Here is a 13,646-nt window from a genome sequence, read left to right on the forward strand (position 1 = left end):
TTTTGTTTACTTTTCTTTATATACAGTATTTTTGTTTTCTAAGAGACTTGTATCATTTTCATAATTAAAAAGGAAAGAAACATAAGATCTCCATGATAGATTGTAAAATGATTCTCTTCCCTGTATCCATGCTTGTTACTAGTTCCTTCCCATACTGCCCCTGGGCTGGGCTAATAGATTTGCTTTGGCCAGAGAGACAGTAGCAAACATGATCCAAATACTTGAAAATAAAAATTCATGAATTAATTGCTAAGAAAAATTAAAAACAAAAAAAGAAAAATTTACATTAGAGCTTCCTGTCTCTTCTGCTACTCTTAAAACCTTGTAACCAACCCCCATATAAACAAACCCAAACTAGTCCTGGACATATGAGAGAGGCCATAGAACATTAGCTGTCTGAGTTGCATGAGTGAGATCTGACTGAGACTGATAGAACTGTCCAGCTAAACTCAGCTCTAATTGCCTACTCACAAAATGATTAGCTAATAAATGGTTTTTGTTTTAAGCTTCTGAATTTTGAAGTGGCCTGTTGTGCAGTAAAAGTTAATTGATAAAGTCTCCAGTGGTAAAATCAGCACCTGCCTTCTGCATTTTTACTGCTTAATGAGATACCCAGATTGCTATTTATAAAAAGTAAGCAGAATGTAAGGGGAGGAAGAAATATTGTTCACTGTCACAATATGTATACTGACTGTCAAAATATGTCAGTTCATGTACTGAGAGCTATGAAACCCATGAGTAAAGAACAATTGGCCAGGGGTGGTGGCTCACATCTGTAATCCCAGCACTTTGGGAGGCCAAGGCAGGCTGATCATGAGGTCAAGAGATCGAGACCATCCTGGCCAACATGGTGAAGTCCCGTCTTTATGAAAAATACAAAAATTAGCTGGGCATGGTGGCACATGCTTGTAGTCCCAGCTACTTGGGAGGCTGAGGCAGGAGAATTGCTTCAACCTGGGAGGCGGAGGTTGCAGTGAGCCGAGATTGCACCACTACACTCCAGCCTTGTGACAGAGCAAGACTCTGTCTCAAAAAAAAAAAAAAAAAGAATTCATTAGGACAGACATGAAGAATTTTCTGGTGCTTGGTAGGTTTTTATATATCCATTGTTTCAGAATGTCAGAACCAAATTGCAGGATATGTGAAGGTCCCACCCTTATCCAGCTCAACGGACACTAGATATAAACCTGGTCAACTAATTGTGCTAGGAGCTTCAGTCCATGTGTAGATCTGAGAAAGAGATTTGATTTATCCTCTCCCTTCCCCAAGAGACATACTCCAGGAAGAAGAGTTAACAGACACAGAGCATGGGTAGATTATACCTTGTTCTAGGAAGGATGAGTCAGATCCTCAAGTGGGCTTCTTGCAGAAACAAGAATAACACTCTCCTTACTCCTTCATACACACACACGCACACACACCTACAAGGGAATGAAAACATTTTCTCAAGGCTCAGAAAATTATCTATAGCAGAAAGTAGAAGAAACTTTCAGAAGATTGTTTTCTGCAGTAAAATGCCACAGATCATGGCTTCTGTGAAAGAACATAAAACTATAAGGAGAGAACAGGCTATGGATAAATAAAGCAAGAAAGACGTACAGGAAAGCAAAAATGCAGTATCAGGATTGAAATTCACATCAAATACAACAGAGAAGAACCGATACTACTCAGACAAGATGCCACGCCTTGGGGTGATGGGACTGCAGACTGATACTGTTAATACTTCAAAACATTGAGTTACTGATATTCAGGAAGAACTGGAGATGATCTCTCAGTATCCTGGGAAAAATGATAAATATGAAGTCAAGAGAATGAAGATGATACAGCTGAAGAATTACTGATCTTTTTGATGGAGAAATCAGAAAAGCTGCAATAGGAAAAGTAAAGATGAAATCAAAAAAACATTTTATAGCATTTGGAAAACATCTCGGTAAGCAGATCAAGAGGACATATTCATAAAACGTGCTGGTTTTGGGGAAAAATTATTTGGAGACACACAGCTGCTGGCCAAGAAATAGCAGCTAAAAAGGAAATCATAAATTAGATGTCATGATATTACAGGCTTGGTGAACTACCAATATGCACTGTACCTAGTTTATCTCAAGAAAAACATTTTAATAAAACATAGCAGTTTCAGCTAGCCACAATGATAGGACTTGTTTTGTGGCTTTCTCAATGATACTTTTAAAGGAAACAGTTTCATTTGAAACCTTTTTTGAGGTAGGGTCTTGTTGGACTGCAGTGGCACAATCATGGTTCATTGCAGCCTTGACCCCCTAGGCTCAATTGATCCTCCCACCTCAGCCCCCTGAGTAGTTAGCACTACAGGCCTGTGCCACCCATGCCTGGCTAATTTGTGTATTTTTTGTAGAGACAGGGTTTTGCCATGTTGCCTAGGCGGTCTTGGACTCCTGGACTCAAGTGATCGCCCTCCTTGGCCTCTCAAAGTGCTGGGATTACAGGCATCAGCCACTGCACTGACCTGTTATTTCTTATTTTGATGGCCCCTAAAATGGGCACAAGATATTCTTTTTTTTTTTTGAGACGGAGTTTCGCTCTTGTTACCCAGGCTGGAGTGCAATGACGCGATCTCGGCTCACCGCAACCTCTGCCTCCTGGGTTCAGGCAATTCTCCTGCCTCAGCCTCCTGAGTAGCTGGGATTACAGGCACGTGCCACCATGCCCAGCTGATTTTTTGTATTTTTAGTAGAGACGGGGTTTCACCATATTGACCAGGATGGTCTCGATCTCTTGACCTCGTGATCCACCCGCCTCGGCCTCCCAAAGTGCTGGGATTACAGGCTTGAGCCACCGGGCCCGGCCTTTTTTTTTTTTTTTTTAATCTGAGATGGAGTTTCACTTTGTCGCCCAGGCTGGAGTGCAGTAGCACGATTCTGGCTCAATGCAACCTCCACCTCCCAGGTTCAAGCAATTCTCCTGCCTCAGTCTCCCGAATAGCTGGGATTACGGTGCCCTCCACCATACCCAGCTAATTTTTTATATTTTTATTAGAGACAGGGTTTCACCATGTTGGCCAGGCTAGTCTCAAACTCCTGATTTCTGATGATCTGCCTGCCTCAGCCTCCCAAAGTGCTGGGGTTACGGGTGTAAGCTACTGTGCCCGGCCTGCCTGGCTAATTTTTAAAAAAATGTTTTGAAAAGACAAGGTCTCTCCATGTTGCCCAGGCTGGCCTTGAACTTCCAGGTTCAAGTGATCCTCCCGCCTTAGCTTCCCAAAGTGTCATGAGCCATCATGCCCGGCTACTTTTTTCTTAATGTATTTATTTAAAACAACATATCAATGTGTATACGTGCACAATTATATGCTTGTAAGTAAATAAATGAGGACTTTGTCAGAATGAAGATCTAGGTCACTTGGAATAGAAGTAGAGGAGACTTACTTTGTGCTCTTTCAATTTTATACTATGTGTATAAAATACCAATTCAAAAAATAAATGAAACTATGACCTCATAATTTAAAAAACATGGATTTTACAAGGTGAAATACTATAAAACGGCTTACATTATGAAGTAGTATTCTCTAAAACATCCCTTTCACCTAGAGTCCTCATTTTTCAAAGGCAATCACTTTTTTTTTTTTTTTTTGGAGATGGAGTCTTACTCTGTTGTTAGGCTGGAGTTCAGTGGCGCTATCTTGGCTCACTGCAACCTCTGACTTCCTGGTTCAAGTGATTCTCCTGCCTCAGCCTCCTGAATAGTTGGGATTACAGGCACGTGCCACCACACCTAGCTAATTTTTGTATTTTTACTAGAGATGGGATTTCACCATGTTTGCCAGGTTGTTTTCAATCTCCTGACCTCATAATCTGCCCGCCTTGGCCTCCCAAAGTCTGGGATTACAGGCGTGAGCCATCATGCCTGGCCTGAAATCACTTTTGACTATTTCCAATTTTAGTTTTCCTGGTGTTTACTTCCATTTCTCAAGCTAAATATACTTTTATCACTCTTTCTTGGTTTATCAATTTATATATTCTTCTTTGATATCCTGCCACAATAAATGAAGATTTCATTTACCTAAAAGCTACTCTTTTCTCTGCTGCATAGAAATAGTAGCCCTAATAAGAATAATAATAGCAACTAACATTTATGAGTGCTTACTGTATGCCAGGCCTGTTTCAGATAATTCACATATACTGTCTAATCCCCACCATGTCTTCTGAATTTACATTATCACTAATCTTGGTTTTCCCATTATTCATTTTATTTTATTTATTTATTTTTAAGGCAGATGTTGCCCAAGCTGGAGTGCAGTGGTGCAATGATGACTCATTGCAGCCTCGACTTCCTTGGCTGAAGCAGTCATCCTACCTCAACCCCCAAGAGCTGCTGGTTGGGTAATTTTTAAATTTTTTTTGTAGAGATGAGATCTCACTTTGTTGCCCAGGCTGGTCTCAAACTCCTGGCCTCAAATGATCCCCGTGCCTTGGCCTTCCAAAATGCCAGGATTGCAGGCTTGAGTCACTATGCCTGGCCCATTATTCATTTTGTTAATCACATTGTCAGTTATTGGCAGCAGACTTTTAAAATGCTGGTCATAGATGATAGTATTGTCTGACTTTTTTGTGTTTTTACTAAGTGCTATATATTGTTCTTTGCTCCTTACCTGTATTAACTCACTAACTCTTGTCATCAAACCTATGGTATAGGCTCTATTATTATTATTATTATTCCTATTTTATAAATAAAAACATTTATTTTATAAATAAAGTTTATGGTATGTAAGATTGCATAGACAATTAGTGGTACCAAGCCAGTCTGACTTCAAAACCCAGTCCTTAACCCATACATCATATCGATGGTATCCCTTTGATTACATTTTGTAAGGTAAATTTTCATTCCCCACTAGTTCCATCATCTTTTCTATTTTTTCTTTGTGTGTGTGTTTGTGTGTGTGTGTGTGTGTGTGTTTTAAAGATAGAGTCTCACTCTGTTGTCCAGGCTGGAGCACAGTGGTGTGATCACAGTTTATTGCAGCCCTGATTTCCTGGACTCAAGTGATTCTCCTGCCTCAGCCTCCTGAGTAGCTGGAACCACAGGTGCCTGCCACCACACCTGGCTAATTTTTTCATTTTTGCTGGAGACAGGAGGGGTCTCACTTTGTTGCCCTGACTGGTCTTGAATTCCTGAGTTCAAGCAATCCTCCCATCTCAGCCTCCCAAAGTGCTGGGATTACAAGCATGAGCCACCACACCCAGCCTCTCTTCTTTTCTCATGCTCGGTTTTGGTCAGTTGTAACTTCATGTTTTTATTTCACGGAACGTAAAATTTATTTACCATTCCATAATCATAGTTAAATATTTTGTGTTTGATCTACACATGGATTCTAAAAGTTGAAAATGAATAATAAACATTTTGACATAAAATTATGTAAATATCATACATAGCAAAGCCAGGAATTGAGAAATGATCTTTCCTTCTCTATAGTTCCAGTGTATATCTCAAAGGAATTCATTCTTAGGTTCAAATTCAAATGGATCACTCTTTTATACACTATTTTTTTCTTTTGAGACAGGGTCTTACTATGTTGTCCATGCTGAAGTACAGTGCCATGAGCACAGCTCACTACAGACTTGATCTTCAGCCTTGGTCAGTCTTCCCACCTCAGCCTCCTGAGTAGCTGGAAATGTAACTGGTGTGTGTCACTATGCCTGGCTAATTTTTTTTTTTTTTTAAAGAGATGGTGTTTTGCTATGTTGCCCAGGCTGGTCTCCAACTCCTGGGCTCAAGCTGCCTGCCTCCCTAGACCTCCCAAAGTCCCTGCTAGGACTGCCCGTGTGAGCTGCTGTACCTCACCCTGTTTTTCTTTTGTAACCTCTCTGGGTTGAGTCCTTTCACATGTTTTCTAGGTTCCAGCTTTCTTCACTCTGTTATATGGAAGTCACTAGGCTGGACATTTTCAGTTTGCCTTTCCAGATCTACTTTTTACCTTTTGCCTCTTCTCCTACCCTGGGAGACTAACCTTTATAAGCTGCTCCAACTGGTATCTTTGCTCTCTGCCTTCCAGCTGGGTTCTACCAATGGAAGGGATCAGCAGGCGGTTGGAGGGCAGGAATAGAGTGAGCACAGATGTGTATCTCATCAGCTCCCTCCCTTAAGTTTTGGGAACTGCCCCCTCCCCCTGCTGTACCAGGCATAAAGGGTAGTAACTTAGCCAAGGGTCCTTCGAGTGTTCCTTATTGGTTTCCCTTGACTCTGTTCACACCTTTGTAGCCTCTTTGTCAGACTCTTCTCAGTGACCCACTTGGTCTGTCATCTATTTCCTGCTAGGATTTTGATTGGTGGGAAATAATAATATTGATATTTCTTCATATAATAATATTTCTTCATCAAATGTTGTTCTTTCAGAAGTTTCTTGAAATCTCTCATCTACTGATTGCCTCCCTCTCTTTTTATTTCTGCATGGAGCCTTGAGAGAGAAGATAAAATTATATGCTCAGTCCATCATGTATTGCTTTTTAAATTATATTACTTTTTTTAAAAAGAACATCTTTATTGGCATAATCAAAAATCTTGCAAGTTACCTTTTGGAAGTATACAACTCCATGCTTTTAGTATCCTCATAGGTTATGTGCAGTCACCACTACAGTCAATTTTAGAACATTCATTATCCCCAAAAGAAGCCTGTACCCATTAGCAGTTATTATCTCTACTTTTTAAATGCAGGAAATAAACCTACATAAAAGGCCAGAAAAACTTTATGCTCTTGAACTCTGTAAACTGACTCCAGCCTACCTGTTGTACCTTATTTTCTACTAGTTCCCAAAATACATCGTTTATTCAATTCAGGCTATTTTCCTACTTGTGCTATAAAGTGTTATTAACTTATAATTGTCATTGCTTCTCTTACATATTTTATTTAACTCTGTCTCTGATAATCTCTTCTTTCTCTTTTGCCTATCCAAATCTTTCTTTTTATGAAGCATTTCCCGGCTACTTAAGCCTTCCAATATGTACCTTAAACATTGTTTTAATTAATTAATTAATTAATTAATTTTTTTTTTTAGATGAAGTCTTGGTATGTTGTCCAGGCTGAACTTAAACCCCTGGTCTCAAGCAGTCTTTCCTGAGTAGCCAATGTGTATATTTTCTAAACTCCTTACTACTTTTATTCAGTGTCATGTGATTTACTACTTTGTAGTTTTTTCTACATACGTGATCATCTTTTCTGTCTATTACAACCAATAATCCTATTAATTGAAGAGATCGCTTTTCATACCACTTTCTATGGCCTTCATAATTCTTAGCACTTGATAGAATAGTATTAGTAGGCCAGGCACAGTGGCTCATACCTATAATCCCAGCACTTTGGGAGGCCGAAGCAGGTGGATCACTTGAGGTCAGGAGTTCAAGACTAGCCTGGCCAACGTGGTAAAACCCCATCTCCACTTAAAAAAAAAATACAAAAATTAACTGGGTGTGGTAGTGGGCACTTGTAATCACAGCTACATGGGAGACTGAGGCAGGAGAATCACTTGAACCTGGGAGGTGGAGTTGCAGTGAGCCAAGATTGCACCACTGCACTCCAGCTTGAGCAGCAGAGTGAGACTCCATTTCAAAAACAAAACAAAACAAAACAAAAAAACGAAGAAGAATATTAGTCTCCATCTCAAAAAAAAAAAAAAAAAGAATATTAGTGATCAGGTTTCCTCCTTCCATTGAGTGTCTTTACAGTATACCTTGCCTAACAGCAAAGTAGGTAACTCCAATAGCAAGATACCCCAATGATGCAAAAGAAAAGCTACCTACAGGCTGGGCACAGTGGCTCACGCCTGTAATCCCAGCGCTTTTTGAGAGACTGAGGCGGGTGGATCACCTGAGGTCAACAGTTCGAGACCAGCCTCACCAACATGACGAAAACCCATCTCTACTAAAAATACAAAAATTAGCCGGGAGTGGTGGTGTGCGCCTGTAGTCCCAGCTACTCAGGAGGCTGAGGCAGGAGAATCGCTTGAACCCGGGAAGTGGAGGTTGCAGCGAGCTGACGTTGTACCACTGGACTTGCACCACTGCGCTTTAGCCCACACTCCACCACCTCTCGGGTTCAAGTGATCCTCCCACCTCACCCTCCCCAGCAGCTGGGACTACAAGCATGCACCACCATGCCTGGCTAATTTTTGTATTTTTAATAGAGATGGGGTCTCACCATGTTGGTCAGGCTGGTCTTGAACTCCTGGCCTCAGGTGATCTGCCCACCTCGGCCTCCCAAAGTGCTGGGATTGCAGACGTGAGCCACCGTGGCTTGCCTCCCCTCAAATTTCTGTAAGATTGTGTAGTTTACCAAGAACATTCAGCTTATTTAGTTATGTGAACTAAATAATAGATTTCCTTGTATAATTGAGGAAAGTTGAGCTTAAGTAAGGAAATTTATATTTAAAACATGTTTCATTTTACTACTAAACATTTGAGTGTTTTCTCTGTTTTAAATATTTTTGTAGACTTTAGTTATAGGGATCAATATAAATACAGCCTGTACTTCTTTTCTTAATCGAAAATAGTGCTTGTGGTGGTTATAGCACTACTGATTTAGACAGAGTGGAATTAGCACAAAGGTAGACAGATAAACTTATGGAAAGGAGTAGGGGGCCCAGAAACAAAAATATGTATTTTACTTGGCAACTGATAATCTTTGAATCTGCTGGTAGTACCTAGGTATCATTGTACTGTTTGCTCTGCTTTTGTATATGTTTGAAATTTTCCGTCATAAAAACAGTAAGGCCAGGAGCGGTGGCTCACGCTTGTAATCTCAGCACTTTGGGAGGCCGAGGTGGGCAGATCATGAGGTCAGGAGTTTGAGACCAGCCTGACCAACATAGTGAAACCCCATCTCTACTAAAAATACAAAAATTATCCAGGTGTGGTGGCGGGCACCTGTAATCCCAGCTACTCAGAAGGCTGATGTGGGAGAGTCGCTTGAACCCAGGAGGCAGAGGTTTCAGTGAGCCAAGATCGCACCACTGCACTCCAGCCTGGGTGACAGAATGAGCTTCTGTCTCAAAAAATAAATAAATAAATAAAAGATAGAACTTAAAAAGTAGAGATATCTTTCACAAAAACAAGGATAATATGAGACCTTACAGTAATATGAACCAAGAAATATAAGACTTTTATGGAAAGAGTTATAAATGTATTTAACTTTTGGTAAAAACACTGTTTTTACCATAAATGGAAAGAAATGCTACTGACGAAATTAGAAAAAATACAAATTTTCCAAATTGTTTTCTAGATTTACTCAGTTACCACTAGAACCCATTAAGGCGTGTGTGTGTAAGTTTGCAGCTGAGTTTAAAATTTATATTCGTATGTAAGTACAGGAAACAAAAATAGCCAAGGCACTCCTGATAAAGAGGAAACATGCTAGACTTATTAAGGCTATCATAATTAACAGAATGTTAATGAGGAAACCGAAAAGCCTCATTATGGAACAAAGAGCTGAAAAATGAGCTTAGCGGAAAATTTATGACAGTTCCAGTTCTGTCATCAAAAAAGATATATATTTTTAAAAAATCGTTCAGACATAGTTTGTTATACATATCTGAAATTCAATTTGGTTATATTAAAGAGTTAAATTTGAAGATCAAAACTTTAAATCTTGCAGAAGATAATACTATTTTGTGGATGAGTTTCTTTAAGAATACAGAAAAAGCACTAACCATACAAATAAAGATCCATACATTTGAAAACTACTCATAATAAAAACACAATGAAGAAAAATGAGATGGCAAGTCATAAACTAGGATAAGAAATTAACCACACTATAGTCAATGAATTTATTGCTCCTTTATTTTTTTAAAAAGGTAACTTCAATAGAACAAATCTTGTGAAACGTAGTTGACTCTATAATTTGAGGGGGGTGGGGAGTTGGGGAGAGATAGCATGGAGAGAAATGCCAGATGTAGGTGATGGGGAGGAAGGCAGCAAATCACACTGCCATGTGTGTACCTATGCAACAATCTTGCATGTTGTTCACATGTACCCCAAAACCTAAAATGCAATTAAAAAAATAATAATAATTTGATTCAAGTTAGCTTCATGTACCAATAGCCATACCCCTAATTCTTTGAGATATATCTATCTTCTGGACTTTATCAGAGATAACTTGAGTTTATCAGGTTTCTACAAGACAGCCAAATTCTTAAATTCCTTTCCTGAATTTATTTTGTCCCAATGAAAAAAGATACTTGGGGCCATCTTCATCTATTCACAGACTTTAATAAAGTAGTTTTGCCCTGGAGGCTGGGTGTGGTGGCTTAAACCTACAATCCCAGCACTTTGGGAGGCCGAGGTGGGTAGATCACGAGGTCAGGAAATTAAGACCATCCTGGCCAACATGGTGAAACCCTGTCTCTACTAAAAATACAAAAATTAGCTGGGCATGGTGGTGCATGCCTGTAATCCCAGCTACTCAGGAGGCTGAGGTTGGAGAATCACTTGAACCCGGGAGGCAGAGGTTGCAGTAAGTCCCCCAAGATCACGCCACTGTACTCCAGCCTGGTGACAGAGTGAGACTCTGTCTCAAAAAAAAAAAAAAAGAAGTTTTGCCCTGGAAGATGAGGCTGTTATGCATAGCATTTCTCAATTATATCTTTTACAGTTAAATATTAGTAATTGTTGTATCTTTCAATCTTGTAAGTTCTTGAATTTGTGAATTTTCTCTTTCTTTTCAACTCCGCTTGCATTCTTTTAATGCAATTAATTCTTTTCTGAGTTTATCTTTTTCTTGTGGTATTTTAAGTGTAGCTAATATCATCCAGGGCTAGCAACATACTGTTTCCCAACCTCTTTGCATAAATCAGCCAGTTGATTAATCGTATTATCTACTTTCTAGGTTTTCTCAGGCAAATACAGTGTTATGACTGCATTATATAGATCATTGTTTCCAGACTTGATACTCAGTCGCAATTGCAAGTGTCACATATGTTCCATGTTTGTTATGGCAATAATCGACTCCTGTTACCAATTTCTGTACTAGCTTTTCCTAAGTAAGGCTGCTGTAGCAACCCTCAAATTATAGTGCCTTCCTACAGTAGAGATTTATTTCTAGCTCCCATGTTAGCTACAAGTTGTCTGTGGTTTTGCAGCTCTGTTAAATGTGCCTTACTCAGTGTTCCACGCTGAAGAACAGCGCTATCTTTGTCTTAGGTCAGATGGAAAACTGAAAATGCTGAACCACTCAGTGCTCTTAATCGATACAATATAAATAACTTAACAATTATATTTCATTGGCCAAAGTAAGTTAATATGGCCAGGCCCAGTGTTTGTATGGTAGGGAGTATTTGTCTCTCAAAGATTGTAGTGTAAGTCACCAGGTTCAAAGACAGGGCTATATAGTTCCCTTATAGGGAGGGGATAGAATAGTGTAGAACAGTAATACCATCTACATATCCATTTCTAGGTATATTTTCTAAAGCAGTGTTTTTCAAACATTCAACTGAGTTCTTAGCTGAAGGTAAACATTTGAAAGTTATCAGTATATAAGTGAGTGTGAATAAGATCACCCAGGGTGAGGGAAGAGAGTGCTAGAAACCTCATGGGAGAGGCATCTGCAAAGAACACTAAGAACAACCTGTCAGAAGTAGGGAGGAGAACAGGAAAACAACATGTCCTGGACCCTAGTTGTAGAATTATGTACAGTGTAACTTTGGTTTTAAAAGAAAGCCTGAATGCAAGCATTTTACATCTATCTGGGTTGTACCATCACAAGACTTAATTTTCAAATAGCATAAGAAGTTTAAAATTAATACATACTCATTTATTATTACAGAGATTTGCCACAATATGGACAGAAGCAGTGGCAGTCCTATTTTGGAAGAACTTTTGATGTTTACACCAAACTCTGGAAGTTCCAGCAGCAGCATCGGTAAATGAATTTTATAGTTAAAGAAGAGTGAAGGCCTGTTTTCTATTAGTCACAGTTTTTATCTTTACTACTTCAGTACTTTTTATCTTGGTGCTTTTTCTTTTTTTTTCACCAACAAAGCAAAGATAAATCTTGGTGCTTTTAAAATTACATATTTCATCTTCATAACCCAAATGAAAACAAATTTATTTCTTTCCTATTTATTTAAGATTTTAAAATGTGTGACCAGGCATGGTGGCTTATGCCTGTAATCCCAGCACTTTGGTAGGCCAAGGTGGGGGGACTGCTTGAACTCAGGAGTTTGAGACCAGCCTGGCAGCATGGTAAATCTTATCTCTACAAAATACACAAAAATTAGCCAGTGCAGTGAGCTGAGATTGTACCACTGTACTCCAGTCTGGGCAACAGAGAGAGACTCTGTCTCAAAAAAAAAAGATAAAAATAAATAATAAAATAAGGCTGGGTACAGTGACTCACAATTGTAATCCCAGCACTTTAGGAAACTGAGGTGGGTGGATCACTTGAGGTCAGGAGTTCAAGCCCACCCTGGCTAACATGACCAAACCCCATCCCTACTAAAAATACAAAAATTAGTCGGGCATGGTGGTGCACACGTATAATCCCAGCTACTCGGGAGGCTGAGGCAGGAAATCGCTTGAACCACTAGGTGGAGGTTGCAGGGAGGGAGCCAAGATCATGCCACTGCACTCCAGCCTGGGCAACAGAGCCAGACTCCATCTAAAAAAAAAATAATGTTCTTGTTTGATATTTTTAAAGACAATATTATATGTGGAATGATTCAGATGAACTAGAGTGTAGGAAGGATGATTTATTATTTCATTCTAAAATACATGTTGTTTACTGGCCAAAGTAGTTTCTTTTTATATTTCAACTTATAAATAGACATTTAATAAATGCTTTTTGAATTTAATGGAATGACTACATTGAAATCTCATGAAAAATGTATTAGCTTTGCTGAGTTGAATGGTATTTTATCCTATTGAATTTACAGATTTGATTATTTTTGGAATGCACAGACTCTTATTTCTATTTTCTTGTATCCTATATAAACTAGACAAGTCTTGGATAATCGGTATGGCTTGAAGCGCTGGCAAATAGGAGAAATTGCTTCCAAGATTGGGCAGCTGTACTACCATTATTAGTAAGTAAATTACACATGGAAAGAATAAAGTGTTGTCTGATTAAAACACAGTATACAGAAATATATATAGTATACTCGTTGCTGGGTGTGAAAATGGTGAGTTACAAATGAAACCCTAATAGTTTGGACCAGATTGATCAAGACAATGTCGTGCAATAACCTTCCATCATTAAAGTACTATTTGTTTTAAAGGCATGCCTTCCAAACACTTCATTTGGTCAGACTCATTTATAACTTAAAAATTTGATCTTGGTCTTAGATAAATGATTAATACTAAAGGATTGATTGTTCTTACAGCTTCACTTGTCTTAATACTGTGCAGCATTATATTATAATTTGTATGTATGAATGAATAATTTTCAGAAGGAAACTTTAGAAAACTTATACTTTCAGGATATGTTTGAAAGGTTACATGAGATAAATAAAGGTATTTTTATTATATCCTTAGAGCAATAACATCTACATAGTCCCATCCCTGAGTTCAGAAAGCAAGAGAGGTCCTTTTAGGAATCTAAAACTCATTAGCCTGATGTGATAGCAGGTATACAATGAAAAAGGCTTGGACAATTTTTTTTTTTTTTTTTTTTAATTTTTAATCTAAAAAGC

General features: G+C 38.8%; 1 protein-coding gene across 2 annotated transcripts in view; it reads left to right on the plus strand.

The window, feature by feature from the left end:
• Nucleotides 1-13,646, plus strand: part of SCAI (suppressor of cancer cell invasion) — a 181,408-nt gene that overhangs the window by 106,017 nt on the left and 61,745 nt on the right. For both annotated transcript variants that reach the window (XR_010343277.1, XM_064378032.1), the window contains exons 4-5: nucleotides 11,783-11,878; nucleotides 12,954-13,040. Coding sequence is in view for 1 of the 2 variants with exons in the window: in XM_064378032.1 (XP_064234102.1) it covers nucleotides 11,783-11,878; nucleotides 12,954-13,040 (183 nt within the window). In the remaining variant the exon portion in view is untranslated. The remainder of the gene's footprint in view (nucleotides 1-11,782; nucleotides 11,879-12,953; nucleotides 13,041-13,646) is intronic.

This window comes from Aotus nancymaae, unplaced genomic scaffold (genome assembly GCF_030222135.1).
Source record: "Aotus nancymaae isolate 86718 unplaced genomic scaffold, 86718_ANA_hifiasm-v0.15.2.pri h1tg000003l, whole genome shotgun sequence".
Taxonomy (NCBI): Eukaryota; Metazoa; Chordata; class Mammalia; order Primates; family Aotidae; genus Aotus; species Aotus nancymaae.